Source organism: Microcaecilia unicolor, chromosome 5, assembly GCF_901765095.1.
Source record: "Microcaecilia unicolor chromosome 5, aMicUni1.1, whole genome shotgun sequence".
In the NCBI taxonomy this organism is placed as follows: domain Eukaryota; kingdom Metazoa; phylum Chordata; class Amphibia; order Gymnophiona; family Siphonopidae; genus Microcaecilia; species Microcaecilia unicolor.
In genome coordinates, this window is record NC_044035.1 from 94,392,639 (window position 1) to 94,415,758 (window position 23,120).

General features: G+C 47.7%; 1 protein-coding gene across 3 annotated transcripts in view; it reads left to right on the forward strand.

Moving 5' to 3' along the window:
- Positions 1 to 23,120, forward strand: part of PHYHIPL (phytanoyl-CoA 2-hydroxylase interacting protein like) — a 138,766-nt gene that overhangs the window by 56,342 nt on the left and 59,304 nt on the right. For all 3 annotated transcript variants that reach the window (XM_030204827.1, XM_030204828.1, XM_030204829.1), the window contains exon 3: positions 21,777 to 21,951. In XM_030204827.1, the coding sequence (XP_030060687.1) occupies positions 21,777 to 21,951 (175 nt within the window). The remainder of the gene's footprint in view (positions 1 to 21,776; positions 21,952 to 23,120) is intronic.

Below are 23,120 nucleotides of genomic sequence, written 5' to 3' on the forward strand. Positions count from 1 at the left end.
ATACTTCTCTGGCAGCTCATTTGGATGTGGTTTGTTTTTTGCAGGATGCTCTCCACCTGCATCCTCTGCTTTGCCAGCTGTGCCCATACTGGAACCTGGATCTTGTGCTCAAGGCTTTACAACGGGCACAATTCAAGCCGTTGCAAAAGGCATTTGACTAAAGGCGGTGTTTTAGTTGGCTACGACCTTGGTTCGCTAGATCGCTGAGATTCAGGCATTGTCCTTTCAGGATCCTTTTTTTCAGTTTTTGGAATCTGGGGTTACATTGTGTACGGTTCCTTCTTTTTGGCCTAAGGTCCTCTTGGTGTTTCATCTCAATTGGCCTCTTTTTCTCCCTTCATTTACCAGGGAGGACTATCCTGTGCATTTTTGCATAGCTTTGGCTTTTGGATGTTCGAAGGGTTCTCCTCCGATATTTGCAGATGCCTAATGATTTCCAGTGTTTGGATCATCTTTTTGTGCTCCTTTCGGGGCCCTGGCATGGCAATGCAACATCGAAGGCGAGTATAGCATGTTGGATTAAGGAAGTGGATTCTTCAGCCTATATTTTGGAGGACTGACCGTTGGCGTTGCAGGCCCATTTCACACGAGCTCAAACAGCCTCGTGGGTGGAAACATGTGCTTTATCTTTGGAAGAAATTTGCCGGGTAGCAACTTGGGCCTTTTTGTATACTTTTACGAAGCATTACTGATTGGATGTGGCCGCACGGGTGGATGCCAGTTTTGGTGTGGCGGTTCTGTATAGGGGAGTGGCAGCTTCCCTCCCTTTTTAAGGATTGCTTTTTTACATCCCACCAGTTTTTGGATTCATCTGTTGCAGAGGCTAAGGAAGGTAAAATTATGCCATCTCTCATAATTTTCTTTCCTTTAGTTGCAGCAGATGAATCCAGGATCCCACCTGTTCAGCCGCATTTTGGTTCTAGTCTTTGATGGGGGTCTCTCTTGTCTGTGGTTTTCTCAGGTTTTGTTACAAAAAAAAACCACGGGGACTCGGTTTCGTCCCTGTCTTGTTTGATAAGGATTTGTGTTTGTGAGGAAGGCTTCAGGATGTTTGCTTTCGGTTCTGCTTTGTGATACAACATATACTGACTGACTGAGGACCTGGTCGTCCAGTATCACTGTCTTCAGTGCATTATTCTCTATCTCCACCTGCTGGTAGATGGACATAACCCACCAGTTTCTAGATTCATCTGCTTTGACTAAAGGAAAGAAAATTATCAGGTAAGGCATAATGTTACCTTGTGTCCTGCTCCCCCCAAGTCCAGCATTTTCCTTCTGTGTCCCTAACCCCCCCCCCCCCACAAAGTTCACTGTTGGTTCTCTGTGTTCCTACCTACTCTCTGTCCAGCATTGACTCTCTATGTCCCTGTTCCTATTCTCTCCCTTGCCCACTATCTCCCTTTTATGTCCCTATCCCTTCCCATATCCAGCTTTTTTCTTTCTATCCTCTCTGCCCAACGTGGCCCAGCATCTTTCCTGTTCTTCCCACATGGTCAATTATCTCTGTCTCTCTCCTCCAGCCAGTGTCTTGCATCTCTCCCTTATCTTCCCTCCCCCCCCCCCCCCCCCCCACAGGACAGCATCTCTGTCTCCCCTCCCCCCCAATACCCAGTCTGTCTCTCTCCTCCAGCCAGTGTCTAGCATCTCTCCCTTATCTTCCCTCCATCCCCCCCACAGGACAGCATCTCTGTCTCCCCTCCCCCCCCAATACCCAGTGCAGGATGTGTCCCTACCTCTGTGAGTGCATCATGGCTACCTACACTCTTCCCTCCATCTCCCACAGACCACAATCCCACATCTCTCACTCTCTCCCCACTTTAGCCTGGCATCTCTCCCCTCTCTCTCTGGGTCCCCCCTAGGTAGTTTGGCATCTCCCCTTTGGTAGTTTGCCATCCACCCCTCGTCCCAGTCACCCCCTAGTAGTTATCTCCCCCCTGGGTAGCTTGGCATCTCCCGTCCCCAAGGCCCCCTGGTAGTTCATCTCCCCAACCCCACAGGTCCAGATTTACTTTGGCTCCTTTCCCTTGCCAGTCCTGCATCTCTCTTGACCCTCCCCACTCTGCGAGTTCAACAACTCTCCTGACACCCCCCCCCCCCCCCATGAGTCTAGCAGTTCTCTCTTTTCCTCTCCCCGTTCAGCCCGTTGGTGCTTCAAACCTATCTCTTTGCTGCAACAGTGATCAACACATGCTGTCTGCAGCCAATCCAGGAACCTTTCCTCTGCTCATCTTGACCCTGTGTAAAAATGAAATTGCATCAGCAGGGGGTGGGAGATCCATGGCTGGTTGCAGACAGTGTGTGTTGATTGCTGCAGGACATAGGAAGAAGCGGGAGAGGTATTTGAACCCAGGAGGAGTGATGGGAGAGCTGCTGACTCACACTGGGGGAGGAGGGAGAGAGAGAATTGCTGCACTATGAGGGGGGAAAAAAAAGAAGCAGCTGCAAATGACAAAAATTAAAAATCAGGCAGTACCATGGCCTGCAAATCTTGGCGTCGAGTCTGAATTTTTAGTCGCCCTGGCAATCTGACACCTGGGGTTTGTCAAGCCCTGTGTTAAGGCACCAGTTTGTGATGCAGCTGTTCCTTTCCTCTGCCTTAGTGCGAATGTCTAGTCAGTATGTAATAAAGCTTTAATTGTTAAGGAGTGGATAGAGGAGTCAATGACTGGTCTTGTTTTTAACTGAAACCTGGTTAAATTTCCTTTTGCTAGCATCAGCTTACACTGTTCTGAACCAGTGGCTGTTATCCCTTCTCACCAGCAGATGAAGGTAGAGAAAACTGAATTCTACCCAGCGACATCACCAGTTACAACCTATGGTGCTGTCTGGAAGAATCTAGTATTTTTCTGTACCTTCCAGCAAGTGGTAGGTTGAGCTGTGGAGGTCTGTCCCTGGCCTTGTCCTCCCCCCCCCACTCTGCTGGGGAGGGGGGGAGGGCCTAACGGCTGATCCCAGGTCATAGTCTCAGGACCATACGTGATTGTGCTCGGAGCTTGGTTCCGCATCCTCCAGTTGCAGTCCTTACATAGTAACATAGTAGCATAGTAAGTTATGGCAGATAAAGTTATGGTCCATTCAGTCTACCCAACAGCTTTAAATCAACAATGAATGTGATATTATATACTTGATCTTGCTGTTTCTGGGACATAGACGTATGTCCGTCCAGCTCTGTCCTTATGTGCCAACTACTCACTCCAGTTTATCCAAATCCGTCTTCTCATTTGTGGGACAAAGACCGTAAAAGTCTGCCTGGGACTGTCCTCACGTTCCAAATTACCGGAGTTTCTGTCGAAGCTCTCTCTAGCCCATCCTAAACCGGATTGCTATATATGGGACTCAGACCATACAAGCCAGCCAGAGTCGCCTTCTAAGCACCAGTTGACATGCAAACACGTATATGCAACCCTTTAAGTTTTGTTTTTTATATGATTCATTTTTTAATTAGAGATCGTCTGTGTTCATCCCATGCCTTTTTGAATTCCTCTACAGTTTTTATTTTCCCATCACCTCCCTTGGGAAGGCATTCCAAGCATCAACAACCTTCTCTATGAAAAAGAATTTTCTGACATTACTCCTAAGTCTACCGCTCCACAACCTCAATTTGCGTCCTCTAGTTTTACCACTTTCTCTTCTCTAGAAAATATTTGCTTCTATGTTAATACCTTTCAAGTATTTAAACGTCTGAATCATATCTAACCTGACCCTCCTCTCCTATAGGGTATACATATTCAGGTCTTACAGTCTCTTCTCATGTGTCATTTGCCGCAAGCCCCATATCATTCTTGTCGCCTTCCTCTGGACCACTTCAAGTCTTCTTACATCTTTAGTAAAATATGGCCTCCAAAACTGAACACAGTACTCCAGGTGGGGACTCACCAATGACTTGTACAGGGGCATCAACACCTCCTTGCTTCTGCTGGTTAAACCTCTCTCTATACAGCTTAGCATCCTTCTGGCCACAGCCATCGCTTTGTCACACTGTTTTGTTCCTTCAGATCCTCAGATACTATCATCCCAAGATCCCTCTCTCTGTCTGTGCATATCAGCCTCTCACTGCCTACCACATACATCTCCCTTGGATTTCTACTCCATTAGTGCATCGCTTTGCATTTCTTAGCATAGAATTTTAATTGCCAAACAGACAAGTCTTCTGCAGATCCTTTTTCGTGTTTTCCACTCCCTCTAGAGTGTCCACTCTGTTACAAACCTTGGTATCATCCGCAAAAAGGCAGACCTTACCTTCTAACACTTCAGCAATGTCGCTCACAAATATATTGGACAGAATAGGCCCCAGAACCTATCCTTGAGGCACTCCATTACTCATCTTTCCTTCTTCCAAGAGAATTCTATTAACTACCGCTCTCTAGCATCTGTCAACCAGTTCCTAATCCAGTTCACCATTTTGGGTCCTAACTTCAGCCTGTCAAGTTTATCCAAGAGCCTCCTATGAGGAACCGTGTCAAAGGCTTTGCTGAAATCCAAGCAGACTACTCTAGCGCATGTCCTTGATCCAGTTCTCTGGTCAACCAGTCAAAGAATTCAATCAGATTTGTTTGGCACGATTTACCTTTGGTAAAACCATGACTACAAATGCTCACAGTCTAAGCAACAAAGTTCATGATCTGCAAGTCCTGATGTTAGAGGCAGGCTTTAGACGTTGCTATCGTGGAGACTTGGTTCAGTGATTCCCTTGAATGGGATGCAAACATACCAGTGTACAGTCTATTTGGAAGAACAGAGATGGTCGTAAAGATGGAGGAGTAGCTTTGTATGTGAGAAATGATATCACAGCAAGTGAAATGTCAGGGGCCTTGGGAAAGGAAGAAGCGATATGGATCACCTTGAAAAGAAATGAGGGGACCTCTGTCCACATGGGTGTTGTCTACAGACCTCTAACACAATCGGTGGAACTAGATAAAGATCTGGTTACAGATATCCAAAAGTTGGGGGAAAAAAAGAGAGGTTGTTTTGCTGGGAGATTTCAACCTGCTGGATACAAATTGGAAAATTCCCTCTGAGGAATCGGAAAGAAGTAGAGAGATCGTGCACACCTTACAAAATGCTCTGCTCAGACAAATGGTGACAGAACCCATGAAGGAAGGAGTGATGCTGGATCTGATGCTCACAAATGGGGAAAGTGTGTCTAATGTCTGAGTGGGTATCTTTTAGATGGATGTACTTATCTTTTCTTGTTTGTAATATTTACTTTGGTCCTTTTTGTAAGAATTGGTGAATTGGTGATTGTGTTGTTTTGGTATTGTGAGTGGTATTTTGCTTTTTTATAGATATGCTCTTGAGATATCTCTATATATAAAAGGCAAGACCAACGTTCTATGAAGCCTCCAGCCGGAAGTGTGAAGCGCCAGAGATATCCGGTTTCCCCCTTGAGTGAAGGAAAACAGCACAGCACGAAATCTCACACAGTGAAGGACTCAGAGGGGGGAGGGGAGAGAGATGCCCTCACTCTCTCTGTAACAAAAACACAGAACAGCAGGAAACTTAACACTGAAGGACTGGACTCGGAGGGGGGAGGGGGAGGGAGAGAGGGCAGGGACACACACTCCCACATGCACACTCTGAAGAAAACCTTGCTAGCCCCTGTTTCATTTGCATCAGAAACGGGGCTTTTTTACTAGTATATATATATTTTTTTAAATTTATTTGTTGCACTTGTATCCCACCTTTTCCCACCTATTTGTAGGCTCAAAGTGGCTTACATAGTACCGTGCTGGCGATCGCCAGTTCCGGTATGACAAATACATAGTGATATCATGGTAGACGTCGTGTGTGACAGACACATTATGGAATAAGAAAGAAGGAAGAGTTATGTCCATTTCGAGTATTAGTGTCGTTGTGTTGCAGGAGTCAGGCATTTAAGTTGGATCATTTGGGTATGCGTTTTTGAATAGGCAAGTTTTTAGTGACTTTCGGAAGTTTAATAGGTCTTGCGTTATTTTCATGGTGTTTGGTAGTGCATTCCATAGTTGAGTGCTTATATAGGAGGAGCTGGATGCATAGGTTGATTTGTATTTGAGTCCTTTGCAACTTGGGTGGTGGAGATATATATACATATATATGTGTGATTTTGGTTCTTATTGATGTATATCTTTTAATTAACCTATTTATGTATTTTTATGTTAGACCCCTGATGAAGGCGTTCGCACGCCGAAACACGGCCCATGTCGGGTCATTGTCAAAAATAAAGGATAACATTTTTCTCAATCCTGAAGGCCCAGTGTTTGCTTTTCTTGTGTTTATGTTTACTTTTGTATGCTGTTACCCTCTCTTTTGTCATTGTGGGTGCGCACCTGGTCAGCAGTGATCATCAAACAGTTTGATATAGCAGTTAAAGTGGAGAGCAGCCACTCAAAACCCAAAGCCCTGGATTTCAAACATGCTGACTTTAGCAAAAAGGGGAATACTTGAAGAAAGAGCTGACTGTCTGGGAGGACATACAAGAAGTGGAAAGGCAGCGGCCCAGGCTGAAAGGAGCTATAAATATGGCAACTAACCTTTATGTAAGGAGAGTAAATAAAAGCAAGAGAAAAAAGAAACCAATATGGTTCTCCAAGAAAGTGGCTGAGAAAATAAAGGCTAAAAAGTTGGTGTTCATAAAATACAGAAAAACTCAAGAAGAGGAACACTGAGAAGAATACCAGCTGAAACTGAAATAAACCAAGAGTTACTGGGTGAGGCTTTGGGTTGGTAATGAAGGTTCTCCGAGGACAAGCAGGCTGCTTGTTCTCACTGATGGGTCGGTGTCCACGGCAATTTTCCAGAGCAAAATAAAAACTTTGCCAGAGCCTTCCAGTGCGTGGGACGCGCGCACCGCGCATGCGCGGCCGTCTTCCCGCCTGCCATGCGAGAGTCCCGCTCAGTTTTTCTTTTTCCGCGGTGGAGAGTGGCTGCTTCGTCAGTCTCTCTCCTCAGGCCCAGAGAGAAAAAGCTTTCCTTTTCAGAGTTTTTTCGTAGTTTTTCTCCCTCTTTTATCTTATTTTGTTTTTCCTTGTCATCAAGCAGATGAAGCCATTACGTATGGGTTATGTCCATCAACCAGCAGGGGAGATAGAGAGCACTCAAACTTTCACAGTGCCCTCTTGGCCAGCTAGCTCCACTGCCTCTTCAGTATTCTCTATCTCCCCTAGCAGGGTGGCTGCAGCTTGTTCGAGCTCCAGAAAAATCTGCCGGGAGGTGGTTCCTGGCTTGCCAGTTGTTAACCGGGGTGTTGGAGGCTATAGCAGCCTCACTTTAAAGGCACATAGGTTAGCCCTTTCCCTGCCTTACCCATACCTCTGTGGATGTGGACATATTGCCTTGCTTTCCCTGTCCTTACCCACCAACAGTGGATGCAGGCATATAGGTTCGCCCTTTCCCTGCCTTTCCCACTCATCTTAGCCTCCGGAGTCTTCAATACCTCTGCTTTCCTCACAGCTTAAAAAAAAAAAAAAAGTCGCGTCGCGTTTTTAAACGCAGAGACGCTGGAACAGAGGTTTTTTTTACCTGATTTTCAGTAGGATCGTAGTTGTACACTAGATCCTTTGAGGTAAGAGTGTTTTCCAACTCCTCCGGGGTGGGCCCGCGATCAGGGCGATTTTGGCGCGAAACCGCCATCTTGGATTTTACCGCCGTTTTTCGGCGATGGCTGCGGACAATGTAAAGCGCTGTTCCACTTGTGGCAAGCGCAAATCAGCAGCAGGGCTCTGTAAATCGTGCTGTATTGGCGTAGGAGCCGGCCCGAGCATGGCGAGCGATGTTTCTTCCCGCTCTGAGCTGGCAGCGGGCGCCATTTTGCTTACACCACATGGCGCGGCCTCCGTGGACACGGAGAGTCCAGAGCCGGGTGGGGCACCTCGAGATGAGGTTATTTCAGGAGTGGCTAGCACCGGACAGGATTTGGGTGCCCAGGGTGAGATTTTCTCCCCGGATTTTGTGCTTTTGCTGCATAAAGCATACATGATGAAAAGAGCCCTTCCTCAAGGGTCGCCTGATGCTCCTCTGATTGCCCCCCCGATGGATTCTGGCCTGGGACTGCCCAGTGAGGCTTTTTCCCCGGATGCTTGGCCTAAAGATAAGCGCAGAAGGGTTAATTCCCCTTCAGATTGTGGTGCACCTTTTTCCCCCCCGTGGTCGGGGTGTGAGGATTCGGAGAACTCTGACAGACGTTCTTGGTCTGAGGAACCAGAGTCAGGTGCGGATTTACCACAGGATCTGGATGATCCCTCCGCGGTGAGGATTTTCCACCGTGATGAGCTGCCAGCGCTTATTTCAGATACCCTGCAGGCCCTCTCGATTGAAGATCCTGACAGTGGCATGGCCTCCTCGGGTAATCCCAGGATGGCTAGTACCAAGAAAGCTGCTCGGGCCTTCCCTTTGCATGACTCCATCCTAGAGCTTGTTTCGGCTCAGTGGGCTGACCCCGAGGGACCTTTGAGAGTTTCCAGGGCTATGGGGCAGTTATACCCTCTGCGTGAGGGACATATGGCTCGTTTTCAAATGCCTACAGTGGATGCCCTAGTCACTGCGGTGACAAAGAGAACTACCCTCCCTGTTGAAGGAGGTGTTGCCCTGAAGGATGCTCAAGACCGTAGGCTGGAAACAGCATTGAAACGGTCCTTTGAAATTGCAGGTCTCACTGTTCGGGCGTCTGCATGCAGCTGTTATGCTGTTAGAGCCTGCCTAGCTTGGCTGCAAAAGGCAGTGGCTCAGCCCGGAGATGGAGCGGAGCCCTTCTTGGATGTGGCTCCGCGGATGGAGGTGGCTTTGTCCTTTCTGGCTGATGCCCTTTATGACCTTGTCAGAGCTTCGGCTAAACAAATGGCAGTAGCAGTGGCGGCTCGCCGTCGTCTGTGGCTACGACACTGGGCAGCGGACCTGGCCTCTAAGCAAAGGTTGGTGAAGTTGCCTTTTCAAGGACTTCTCCTATTTGGTGAGGAGTTGGAGAAAATTGTGAAAGGCCTGGGTGATCCAAAACCCCAGCGCTTGCCCGAAGATAGGCAGAGGCCTTCCTCTAAGGGCCAGGCGGTCCACTCCTCGTACAGACCTCGCTTCTGTGAAGCTAGAAGGTACCGCCCGGAGCGTTCTGCTGGGTTCACTTCACGTGCCCGTGGTCAGCAGAGGAACTCCTTTCGCTCGGACAAGCATTCCGCAGCCGGTGGCTCAAGACCAGGAGTTCAGGGGCGACCCTCTCAATGATGGTGCGCCGGCCCTCTCCTCGATGCCTGTCATCGGAGGACGGCTTTCCCTCTTTGTTGAGGAGTGGGCCAAGATTTCCTCAGATCAGTGGGTTCTGGACCTGATCAGAGATGGATACAGAATAGAATTCAACGCCCCAGTAAGAGACGTGTTTGTGGAGTCCCGATGTGGTTCTGCCGTCAAACGGGCGGCGGTGGAGGAGACTTTACAAGGTCTGATTCAGTTAGGGGCAGTGACCCCGGTGCCTCCCGCCGAGCAAGGCTGCGGCCGATACTCCATCTACTTTGTGGTGCCGCGAAAAGGTGGGTCCTTTCGCCCTATTCTGGACTTAAAAGAAGTGAACAAGTCCCTGAGAGTGCGGCATTTCCACATGGAATCCCTGCGCTCTGTCATTGCGGCGGTACAGCCAGGAGAGTTTCTCACGTCTCTAGACCTGAAAGAAGGTTACTTGCACATACCGATTTGGCCCCCGCACCAGAAGTTTCTGAGGTTTGCGGTGTTGGGAAAACATTTCCAGTTCAGGGCCTTGCCTTTTGGCCTCGCCACAGCTCCCCGAACCTTTTCGAAGGTAATGGTGGTAGTAGCTGCTTTTCTCAGGTGAGAAGGTATCAGGGTTCACCCGTACCTAGACGACTGGCTCATCAGAGCAGACTCTGCAACAGAGAGCTTACAAGCTACAGCCAGAGTGGTCTCAGTACTGCAATCTCTAGGCTGGGTCGTCAATATGGCCAAAAGTCACCTGTCCCCTTCACAATCTCTAGAGTTTTTGGGGGCCAGGTTCGACACAGTCTCGGGCTATGTGTTCCTACCCGAGCTAAGGCGGTGCAAGCTTCAGAATCAGGTCCGTCTGCTCCTGAGGATGCCCCACCCGCGAGCTTGGGACATTGTCCAGCTGCTGGGATCGATGACAGCCACGATGGAAGTGGTACCCTGGGCGAGAGCGCACCTGAGACCTCTACAGTATTCCCTACTCTGGAGATGGTCTCCTTTTTCTCAGGATTACCAATGCAGACTTACTTGGCTCCCTGCGGCCCGACTCAGCATGGAGTGGTGGCTCTCGGACAGCATGCTGCGGCGAGGAATGCCGCTGACGCTCCCCGTTTGGTGCCTGGTGGTGACAGATGCCAGCCTGAAGGGCTGGGGCGCACACTGCCAGGGGAAGCATGCCCAGGGTCTATGGACACCCGAGGAGTCGGAGTGGTCCATCAACCGCCTAGAGTTGAAAGCGGTGTTTCAGGCGCTTCTGGCCTTTCAAGTGACCCTGGACGGATTGGCTGTCAGAGTGATGTCGGACAACACGACAACGGTGGCCTATATAAATCGACAAGGCGGAACAAGGTGCAGAGCACTAGCCGTGCAGGCCGAACTGATTTGCCACTGGGCCGAGCTGCATCTTCAGTGTCTGTTGGCAGCTCATATTGCAGGTCAGAGCAATGTGCAGGCCGATTATCTGAGCAGGCATCAGATCGATCCAGTAGAATGGAATCTGGCAGACGAAGTTTTCCTGCAGATCTGTGCCAAATGGGGCAAGCCCGTGATGGATCTAATGGCGACAAGTGCCAATACCAAAGTCCCGTGCTTCTTCAGCAGACGTAGAGATCCTCGCTCGGCGGGGTTGGATGCCTTGGCTCAACCCTGGCCTCCGGGTCTACTTTATGTGTTTCCCCCATGGCCCTTGTTAGGGCGCCTGCTCTTGCGGATTCGGCTGCACCCAGGAGAAGTGGTCCTCATCGCCCCGGATTGGCCAAGGAGACCTTGGTATGCAGACCTCCGACAGATGCTCCTGGAGGCTCCTCTGCCGTTACCTCTGGTACCGAACCTGTTGACTCAGGGACCGGTAGCCATGGAGGACGCCAGCCGCTTTGGTCTTACGGCATGGCTATTGAGAGGGCACAATTGAGGGATAAAGGTTATTCCAATAAAGTTATTTCCACTTTCCTGCAAGCCCGCAAGCGGTCCACTTCCGTGGCTTATGCCAGGATTTGGTGCCTGTTTGAGTCTTGGTGTGCTTCCAGAGCCATTGCTCCAATGCGGGCTCCTGTCTCGTCGATTCTGGACTTTTTGCAGGAAGGTGTACAAAAAGGCTTGGCCTATAATTCCCTGCGGGTGCAGGTGGCAGCGTTGGCCTCCCTTCGTGGTAAGGTGGAAGGCGTGTCTTTGGCTGCTCACCCAGATGTGGCACGGTTTCTTAGAGGGGTGCTTCGGCTCCGACCTCCAGTGCGAGCACCCTGTCCAGCTTGGAACCTGGGGCTAGTTTTGAAAACCCTGCAGGCATCTCCTTTTGAGCCGCTTCGGCGAGCATCGGAGAAAGATTTGACACTGAAGGCCGTTTTCTGGTGGCCATTACCTCGGCGAGATGGGTGTCAGAGCTCCAGGTGCTGTCCTGTAGAGACCCATTTCTGCAATTTTCAGAGTCCGGAGTCATGGTTCGGACCGTGCCTTGCTTTATGCCTAAGGTGGTGTCAGCCTTTCACCTAAACCAGTCTATTTTCTTGCCCTCTTTTTCAGAGGAAGAGTTTCCAGAATCTTTTGGGCAGCTGCACCTTTTGGATGTGCGCAGGACTCTGCTGCAGTATCTGCGAGTTACTAACTCTTTCAGGACTTCTGATCATCTGTTTGTTTTGCTATCCGGTTCTCGCAGAGGGTCTCCAGCGTCTAAAGCCACTATTGCCCGCTGGCTCAAAGAAACTATCTTTTCAGCTTATCTGCTGGCCGGCAGGGTTCCGCCTGTAGCCTTTAAGGCACATTCTACTAGAGCGATTTCTTCCTCTTGGGCTGAAACTGGAGCACTCTCTCTTCAAGAGATATGCAGTGCAGCAACATGGGCTTCTAAGCTCTCCTTTGCCCGACATTACAGGCTGGATGTGGCTGCCAGGAGGGATGCGCGTTTTGGTGCACAAGTGCTAGCGCGTGGTGTGGCTTGTTCCCACCCTATCTAGGGATTGCTTTGTTACATCCCATACGTAATGGCTTCATCTGCTTGATGACAAGGAAGGGAAAATTAGGTTCTTACCTTGGTAATTTTCTTTCCTTTAGTCATAGCAGATGAAGCCATGAGCCCTCCCTGTATGATTGTCTGTATGCTGTGAATCTGTTTTTCAGGTTCTGTTCTAATTTCCTGAAGTTCCTTCCTTGGGAGAAAGTTTTAAAACAATCTTCAGGATTCATGTTCAGTTTAAATTTAGGAGGATGTGTTCATTCCCTCCAGCATGTTTTTTTTGGAGGATGTGTTGATTCTCTCCAGGAGGCGCGTGTGTTCCCCTCCAGTTCTATAAATAGGAGGATGAGTTCATTCCCTCCAGTGTGTTGGGAGGATGTGTGATTCCCTCCAGGAGGCGCAGGTGTTCCCCTCCACTTATACAATAAGGAGGATGAGTTTATTCCCTCCAGGAGGATGTGCATTCCCTCCTTTATGAGTTCATGCCCTTGTGATGGGCCATCGTTTGCTGTGAGGAAAGCTCTTGTGATTTCCATTGCGGTTTGCCATACTGCTTTGGAAGCTTCAAATACTGAAGAGGCAGTGGAGCTAGCTGGCCAAGAGGGCACTGTGAAAGTTTGAGTGCTCTCTATCTCCCCTGCTGGTTGATGGACATAACCCATACGTAATGGCTTCATCTGCTATGACTAAAGGAAAGAAAATTACCAAGGTAAGAACCTAATTTTCCCATCCTGTCTACAAAACTAAAAAAAAAAAAGTCCTTTATTTCTTAGTTTGGCCCCTTTTAAGTTTCCTTTGGGCCGCGCATACGCATTTCTCAATTTTGTGCCCTTTTTATTGGCACAATCGAGAATTTTGACTTCGCTGCTGCTATTTTTCCATCCATGTCATCAAGGGCGCCCAACGGCTTCTAGAAGTGTACATGGTGCAACCGGTCGATCTCAGGTACCGATCCCCACGCGTGGTGACTTCAGTGCCTTGGACCCGACCATCGCCCAGACGCATGTAAGTTGTGTCTTAGCTTTAAAAGGCGGACACAAGCATCGAGAAAAGCTCTTCAGGACCGTCATTTTGGAGCTTTGACAGGTTCTTCGGCGTTGACATCGACAGCGGTACCGAGGTCGGCATCGTCGATATCGGCACCGAAGATGGCATCGACTTCAGGAGCGCAGGTAATGGCTGTCCAGAGACCACCACACGCTGGGAACAGTGAGCTGTCGAGTGGGTCTCCACCTGCCTTGAAGTCTCCTGCTGTGCAGGCCCCCCCGGAACCGACCTCTCTCGGACCCGACCCCGAGGAGGCGTGTGGATTCCACGTCCTCCTCGTTGGTATCGTTGATGTGCATCGAGCGAAGGCGAAGAAGCATCATCATCGGTCTCCTGCCAACCACGGTACCGGGAGCTCCGGGGCGTCGAAGGATTCAGCACTCATGAAGTGCCGATGCCGGGAGTACCACTCACCCTCCATTCAAGAGGTGTCGGTCTTCGGGCAGCCCGGTACTGCCTCCTCGACCTCCACAGATTCTGACACCGATTCTTGCACCGGCCCTGCAGCCTTGCTCGATGTCGACTGTAGACGAGTGCATCCGAGTCATTCTTCCCGGTCTTCTGGAAGGGTTGCTGCGTCAGTTTGCTCTGGTACTGGGTGTGCTTGCGCCCTCCGTACCGTCGATGGAAGCGGCAGCTGGCTCTACACCTGTCGTGAGGTTTTCTTGACATTGCCGTCGAGGACATGGTTCCTCGGCGTCGAGACGGCCCCGGTTTCGGACTGCAGTTAAGGAACTCTTGTCCGATACCGATGAGGATGCCTCGTGGGATGAAGGGCAAGATCCCAGGTATTTCTCTTCTGAGGAGTCTTGTGGTCTTCCCTCTGATCCTACTCCTTCACCAGAAAGAAAGCTTTCTCCCCCGGAGAGTCTTTTTTTCTCTTTATTTGTCTGGAAAATGTCTGTGGCTATTCCCTTCCCTATGGTATCTGAGGATGAGCCCAGGACTGAGATGCTCAAGGTCCTTGACTATCCTTCGCCACTTAAGGAATCATCCACGATTCCTTTGCATAATGTGCTCAAGGAGACACTTATGCGGAACTGAATGAAACCACTAAGTAATCCCACCATTCCCAATATCGGATTCACGACTCTATGGTTGTGGATTCCGCTCTCAAGAGAGCCAGGAGTTCTAGTGACTTTGCCTCAGCGCCCCCGGGGAGAGAATCTAGAACCCTGGACTCTTTTGGGAGAAAGGCATATCAGGCCTCTATGCTCGTGGCCAAAATTCAATCTTACCAGCTCTACACGAGCATTTACTTGAGGAACACGGTGAAGCAACTGGCGGACTTGGTTGATAAGCTCCCTCCGGAGCAGGCCAAGCCTTTTCAGGAGGTGGTCAGGGAGAAGAAGGTGTATTGTAAATTCCCATCCAGGGGTGCTTACGATTCTTTTGATGTTGCATCCAGAACCGCTGCCCAAGGTATAGTAATGCGCAGACTCTCATGGCTGCGTGCCTCTGACCTGGACAATCGAGTCCAGCAGCGGATTGCGGATGTCCCTTGCTGGGGGGATAATATTTTTGGTGAGAAAGTCGAGCAAGTGGTTGATCAGATCACTCAGCGGGAAACCGCTATGGACAATCTCTCCCGTCGGGCGCGTCTGCTACTACCTCATCAGGTAGATAGTTTTTCCGGGGAAGGAAGAATGCTCCCTATGCTTATAACAAGCTTAGGTACAATCCTTCTTCTCGACAGCCTTCTCAGGCTCATCCCCAGCGCGCTCGTTCTCGTCATCAGCGTGCGCCAAGGCAGGCCCCTGTGGCTCCCCAGCAAAAGCAAGGGATGATTTTTTGACTGGCTCCAGTTGAGCATAGCCGCTTTAAGTGTCCGTGCCAGACAACTTACCGGTTGGAGGGAGGTTAAAACTTTTTCACCAAAGGTGGCCTCTTATAACCTCCGATCGGTGGGTTCTTCAAATAGTCCGATTAGGATACTCCCTCAATTTGAAATCCAGACCTCCAAATTGCCCACCGGGAGCTCAATCCTTCAGCTTCCAGCACAGGCAGGTAGTTGCAGAGGACCTTTCCGCCCTTCTCAGCGCCAGTGCGGTCCAGCCCGTTCCACCAGGGCAAGAAGGGCTGGGATTCTAATCCAGGTACTTTCTTGTGCAAAAGAAAACAGGGGGGATGCGTCCCATCCTAGACCTAAGGGCCCTGAACAAATTCCTAGTCCGAGAAAAGTTCAGGATGGTTTCCCTGGGCACCCTTCTTCCCATGATTCAGGAAAACGATTGGCTATGCTCTCTGGACTTAAAGGATGCTTATATACACATCCCGATACTTCCAGCTCACAGGAGGTATCTTTGATTCCGTCTGGGAGCGCAGCACTTCCAGTATTGTGTGCTGCCCTTTGGTCTGGCGTCTGTGCCCAGGGTCTTTACAAAATGCCTGGCAGTAGTTGCAGTGTCGCTACGCAGACTGGGAGTGCATGTGTTCCCTTATCTTGACGATTGGCTGGTGAAGAACACCTCAGAGGCAGGCGCTCTACAGTCCATGCAGATGACTATTCAATTGCTGGAGATACGGGTTTGTTATAAATTACCCCAAGCCCCATCTTTTCCCTGTTCAGAAACTGGAATTTATAGGAGCTCTGCTGGACTCACAGATGGCTCGTGCCTATCTTCCAGAAGCTAGAGCAGACAATCTTCTGCCTCTAGTTTCCATGGCCATGGCGTCTCAGCAGATCACAGCTTGGCAGATGTTGAGACTTCTGGGGCACATGGCCTCCACAGTCCATGTGGCACCCATGGCCCGTCTTCACATGAGATCAGCTCAATGGACCCTAGTTTCTCAGTGGTATCAAGCTGCAGGGGATCTAGAGGATGCAATTTAGCTGTCCACCGGTTTTCACAATTCTCTTCAGTGGTGGACAATTCGATCCAATTTGACCTTGAGACATCCCTTTCAAATTCCTCAGCCACAAAATGGATGCATCCCTCCTGGGGTGGGGAGTTCATGTAGATGGGCTTCACACTCAAGGAGTTTGGTCCCTCCAAGAAAAAGGACTTCAGATCAATCTCCTGGAGTTGCGAGCGATCTGGAACGCTCTAAAGGCTTTCAGAGATCGGCTGTCCAATCAAATTATCCAAATTCAGACAATCAGGTTGCCATGTACTACATCAACAAGCAGGGGGGCACCGGATCTCGCCCCCTGTGTCGGGAAGCCATCCAGATGTGGCTTTGGGCTCAGCGTTACGGCATGTTTCTCCAAGCCACTTATCTGGCAGGCGTAAACAACAGTCTGGCCGACAGGTTGAGCAGGATCATGCAACCTCACGAGTGGTCGCTAAACATGGCCGATGTCCACAAGATCTTTTGAGAGTGGGACACCCCCTCGGTGGATCTTTTTGCCACTCAGATCAATCACAAAGTCCCTCAATTCTGTTCCAGACTTCAGGCCCATGACAGACTAGCGTCAGATGCTTTTCTCCTACATTGGGGGACAGGCCTTCTGTATGCGTATCCTCCCATACCTCTAGTAGGGAAGACTTTGCTGAAACTCAAGCAAGACCGGGGAACAATGATCCTGATTGCTCCTTTTTGGCCTTGTCAGATCTGGTTCCCTCTTCTTCTGGAGTTGTCCTCCGAAGAACCGTGGAGATTGGAGTGTTTTCCGACCCTCATTACCCAGAACGAGGGGTCACTTCTACATCCCAACCTCCAGTCTCTGGCTCTCATGGCCTGGATGTTGAGAGCTTAGAAATTGCCTCCTTGGGTCTTTCAGAGGGTGTCTCCCGAGTCTTGCTTGCTTCCAGGAAAGATTCCACGAAAAAGTGTTATTCTTTCAAATGGAGGAGGTTTGCCGTTTGGTGTGACAGCAAGTCCCTAGATCCTTTTTCTTGTCCTACACGGACCCAGCTTGAATACCTTCTACACTTATCAGAGTCTGGTCTTAAGACCAACTGCGTAAGAGTTCACCTTAGTGCATTTAGTGCTTATCATCAACGTGTAGAGGGTAAGCCTATCTTTGGACAGCCTTTAGTCGTTCACTTCATAAGAGGTTTGCTTTTGTCAAAGCCCCCTGTCAAACCTCCACCAGTGTCATGGGATCTCAACGTCGTTCACACCCAGGTGATGAAAGCTCCTTTTGAGCCACTGAATTCCTGCCATCTGAAGTACTTGACCTGGAAGGTCATTTTCTGGGTGGCTGTTACTTGAGCTCGTAGAGTCAGTGAGCTTCAAGCCTTGGTAGTGCATGCTCCTTATCTCAAGTTTCATCATAACAGAGTAGTCCTCCGCACTCACCCTAAGTTCTTGCCGAAGGTGGTGTCAGAGTTCCATCTGAACCAGTCAATTGTCTTGCCAACATTTTTTCCCCGTCCTCATACCCGTCCTGCTGAACGTCAGTTGCACACCTTGGACTGCAAGAGAGCATTGGCCTTTTACGTGAAGCGGACAAGCCCCTTCAGACAGTCCGCCCAAATGTTTGTTTCTTTTGATCCCAACAGAAGGGGAGTCGCAGTCGGGAAACGCACCATTTCCAATTGGCTAGCAGATTGCATTTCCTTCACTTATGCCCAAGCTGGGCTGACTCTTGAGGGTCATGTCATGGCTCATAGTGTTAGAGCCATGGCAGCGTCGGTGGCCCACTTGAAGTCAGCCACTATAGAAGAGATTTGCAAGGCTGCGACGTGGTCATCAGTCACACATTCACATCTCACTACTGCCTTCAGGATACCCGATGCGACAGTCGGTTCGGGCAGTCGGTGCTGCAGAGTCTGTTCGGGGTTTAGGATCCAACTGCACCCCTCTAGGCCCATTTTTATTCTGTTCCAGGCTGCACTCTCAGTTAGATGTTTATGCCTTAGATCATTCTCAGTTATGTCCTCGCCGTTACGAAGCCCAATTGACCTTTTTTGTTGTTTTGGGTGAGCCTGGGTGGTAGGTATCTGATACTGATACTGATGGGGTATCAGTGAGAACAAGCAGCCTGCTTGTTTTTTTTTATTTTTGTTACATTTGTACCCCACGCTTTCCCACTCATGGCAGGCTCAATGCAGCTTACATGGGGCAATGGAGGGTTAAGTGATTTGCCCAGAGTCACAAGGAGCTGCCTGTGCCGGGAATCGAACTCGGTTCCTCAGGACCAAAGTCCACCACCCTAACCACCTTGTCCTCGGAAAAAGCGAAGATACATACCTGTAGCAGGTATTCTCCAAGGACAGCAGGCTGATTTGTTCTCACAAACCCGCCCACCTCCCCTTTGGAGTTGTTGACCTTTAATTCTTGCTTTTGGATATAACTGAGTGGGACTCTCGCGCGACAGGCAGGAAGACGGCCACGCATGCACCCCGCGCGCTGGAAGGCTCTGGCAAAGTTTTTGTTATTTTGCTCTGGAAAATTGCTGTAGACGCCGACCCATCAATGAGAACAATCAGCCTGCTGTCCTCGGAGAATACGTGCTACAGGTATGTATCTTCGCTATCTCACCTGAGGGGTGCGGGTTCCTATCCTCCCAAACCTCTTGCCCATTCACCCTGGGTTTGTCCCCTATGTGCTTCCTCTGCAGCTCCTGGGTGTCTAAATTCCCCCCAAAGTACCCTGGGTAGCCTTGTTCTATGTTTTGGGGTTATTAGGCTTTTTTTTTTATATATTCCTGGAGCTTTAAAAACAAACAAACAACAAAAAGTCAGAGCTGCTCTGAATATGGAAATCCGTTATCTCTTAGTTTGCCCCTGTAGAGAGCCTTGGATGGTGCAGAAGCTGGATCCCTGGGCTGAGGCAAGTTTGAATGGCAAGTTCAGGCAGCATGTCAGGCCCTTGCCTACCTGACATGTGGCTGGGGATACCCTTCAGGAAGAGCTGCTGTGTGTGCAAGAACCAGCAGCTCAGTATAGCTACCGGTTCTGTGTGCACATAGTGTGATGGGCCGTTTATGACTTCGGAAATGGCCTGGGGGAGGGGTATGTCTCCAGATTGTTCCAGAGGGCACCATGGAATATAACTGGTGATGTCACTGGTAGAATTCAGTTTTCTATATCGCCATCTGTTGGTGAGAAGGGATAACACACATTGGTTCTGAATAGTAATGCTAACTAAAGGAAAAAACAATTATCAGGCAAGACATAATTTATCCTTAACAATGAATATTTCCCCCTTTGTCCTGACCCCACACCCCAACTCCCACCCTCTTTGGAAAATGCATACCTTATGAACAAGGCAGGTACCCCTGTGGCTTCAAGTTCAATATTCTGCTCACGTTACCAGAGTGAGGGTGTTCCAAAAGGGTTCCCAAATCCACTGGAAATCAACCCCCTTGGCAGAAGTCATGCTTGGAATCTCTAATCTTTCCATTGTTATTAGATGTATCATATACAATCTCCACTGTGAAATGTGTAGAGCATCTTTCTGTAGCCAATTGACCCAGGTAGACCTTTTAGGCATTAACACAGTTCTCTTCCAGAAACCCTTAATGCCTGGGGGACAAAATGTTTATTATTGTGGCCAAAATTTAAATTATTGACTCATCTATCCAGAAAACATTACTCCAAAAGTATTGTGGTACATCCAAATGCTCCTTGATGAACCTGAGATGGGCAGTTTCTTTTTAGAGAACAGTGGTTTATTCTTAGATAACTCTCCCATTCATTTCTCTCCTGGTGATTGATGTATGAACCATCACAGCTGCAGTGAGAGAAGCCTGCAGATTTGTAGATGTTAGACTCTGGTTCTTTGATACTTTGTGGATGACTTTCTGATTTGCTCTTGGGGTGATGTTGGTAGGATGATCACTGCTGGGTAGAGTCACTGAATGCAGATGAATGTAAAATATGCTTTTATTTGTAAGCCCTCTCAGGTTTCTTTTTATCTTGGCATGAGGAGTTCCCACTTTCTTTTTTGGGAGACCAAACTTAAAACCTATATATAGGACAAGATGCCTAAACTCAGTTGTTCAGATTTACTCTACATAATGGTTTAGTTGTTACCCAATTATTTAATCTCCCAATTCTAGTTAACCAGTTAACTGTGCAAAGGAAACAAGGGACTTACTACTTCACTAATTCTGAATTTGTCTTATTTTTCTGACTTTGTAAATTATTATGTCTCAAGAAACATGGAATTGTTTAATTTTTACCCTTTTTATTGCATAAGTTAAAAGTGAGCCTAAATAAGCAAGGATAGCACGGTAAGAATTTGTAATTCTTATTAATACACTTTGGGTTCACTACTTTTTTTATCATGTCCATGAAGGCCTTAATGTGTATGCTAAAGCTTATTGCATAGGCTCTTTAATATTTTTTTATTTTATTTATTTATTTGTAGCATTTGTATCCCACAATTTTCCATCAATTTGCAGGCTCAATGTGGCTTACATTTGCCGTAATGGCGGTTGCCATTTCTGGGTAACAGAATTACAAGTGGTATTGCGTTAAGGTGCATACATACATGGTAACATACATGGAACATGGCATATATGGAACAGATCATGGTATATATTTATACCATGTGCATACATATGTGTTAAAGAAAAATAAATTATGGTATTGCATGAAGGTTTCTGAGAATAAGTTGGATTGTAACATACATTAGGTCATCGATTATAGAATATTAGCTTTGTAAATGAAATACAAAATCATCTGAATAATGTGCAAAAGACAAAATTAGAAAATACATTCCACCCACTATTTAACCGTAGTGGACACTGACCGGCACTGAACATCTGCTTTCCTTACTATCCCGCACGTTCTATCCAGTTAGTAGCGATATTCAGACTGCTAATTGAATAAAGTTACAACAGCTTTTTTGCTGTTCTAAACTTTATCCGGCTAGCAGCATGAGGCAGTCAAAGGAGAGATTCAGTGGCACTGTCCTATTGGTGTTGCTGAATATGCCTCTCACCAGCACTTATCTGGTTAGCAGCACCTACTAACTGGATAAATGCCTTTGAATATCTACCCCATTATTTACAAAATATGATACTTGAAGAAGTATATCAAACTAGAAAAGACTCAGTTGTTTAAATGCAAAAGAAAATGAGAGAAAATAATGCCATGTTTCTCAACCTTTTCAATCCCAAAGCACACATACCTTTTAAAAAATTTTCAGCACATCACTTTCTACAAAGCAGGCAGTGTGAATATAGACAAGGAATCCTATGGCTAAAAGTAAAGTAGGGAAGCACTGAAAGCCCAGTCAGATGTTAGAAGGACTCAAAGAAGGAGGAGGAGGAGGTGGTGTGTGTAAGTTTATGCTGCATAAAGCAGGATCTTATTATGCTTGCCATACATTATGCTGTTAATCTTCAACTGGGCCTCGCACTGAATCGGGGAAACAAGAGAGGCGTTGTGACTATACCCATTCTTAAAGGCGCTCCTACACATTTAAGAGTCACCTCTGGTGACTCATTGCTTGAATGTATTGAGAGCAAAGTCCATGTGCTGGTCTGGACCTTGGCATCAGGTAGTAGTGTTTTGGGTTTTTTTTTCCATTGCTGATGGCACCCCAGTGGGCCATTGCACATTGGTTAAGAGACATTTCTCAAATGATGCCATTTCCCCCTCCTTCTTCCACAAATCAAAATTTTATTGTTCATAGTCAATGTCTACCCACTGAAGATAAATATAGTATTAATTTTATTCTATCTTTGGGTATATTTTAGGATGTCCCTACAAAATTAGTGGCTAAAGCTGTTCCACTACCTATGACAGTTCGAGGACACTGGTTCTTAAGCCCAAGAACCGAATATACAGTGGCAGTTCAGACTGCATCAAAACAAGTTGATGGAGATTACGTTGTATCAGAATGGAGTGAAATTGTGGAATTCTGTACTGCAGGTAAGATTACAAAGTATTAAATTATGTAAAATATAAAGTAATTAAACTCTTCCATAACATTAAAATTAATGTAAAGCTTTAGCTGATACCTCTATGAACCAAAAAGTTATTTTTGATATCTGATTCATATAGAAGTTTCCTAAGCCTACTAGTTTGAAAGTTTGCAGATATGAAATAAGGATCAACAGCAAATAGTAGGTGATAATATTTTTATTCTTTCCATGCCAACAGAAATTGGAAAGAATTATACAAAAAGAGGTAGAATATCTGTCTTTCTGGGGGCAAAATAACTCATCAAACATTTAACAGAATGGGATAAAACTTGGCATGAGGGAAAAACCTGTAAAAAGACATATTGAGTTCTAAAATGGGATAAGTTAGACTGGGGTTGAAGAGGAGGACGTCCTCCCCCTCACCAAAAAAAAAATGACCCAATGCATTTTTATGGGAGAAAGAGTTCCAGCTTCTGTAGCATTGCCAAATTTTATCCCATTTTGTTAAATTTTCATGAGGTAAAAATTGGCAAAAAGACACGTCTGATTTGAAAATGGTTCAAATCAGGCTGGGTTCTAGTGCATTTCTCTGGAAAAAGGAGTTTCTACTTCTGTAGCATGGAAACCTATATAGAAGGAAACATCAGTTAAGGAATTCCACTTTTCAAACTTCCTTGCCACAGTTTACTCTCTCAAACTCCCAAACTGCCTCCCCAATCCAAAAACTATCTCCTTCGACTGCTGCTTCACTCAGCAAACTACCCTATCTCCCAGAACTACTCCCTGAAATTGGTACACCACCCCACATGCTCACCCTATGTGCTACCCCATGTCCAAAAAATATTCCCAAACTGCCTCAGCCCTAAAACTAGCCCTGCAAACTGCTCCACTCCTAAAAGTTACCCACCAACTGACTTGCCACCCTGTAAACACTTGCTCACAATTACCCCACCACCCTTCAAATTGCCCCAACCTCCAAAACTACCTTACTTGCTACTGCTGCACCAAACTGCCCTGTTTCCTAAAAACTACACCCCTCAACTGTCCTTCCACCACACATCCTGCCCCATTCCCTGCAAACTACAACAGCCACAACAGCTAATCTGCTGCAACTGCTCCACCAGCCCACAAACTAATCCACCCCCCAAAAAACTATTGGTACCTCTACGTCTGGGT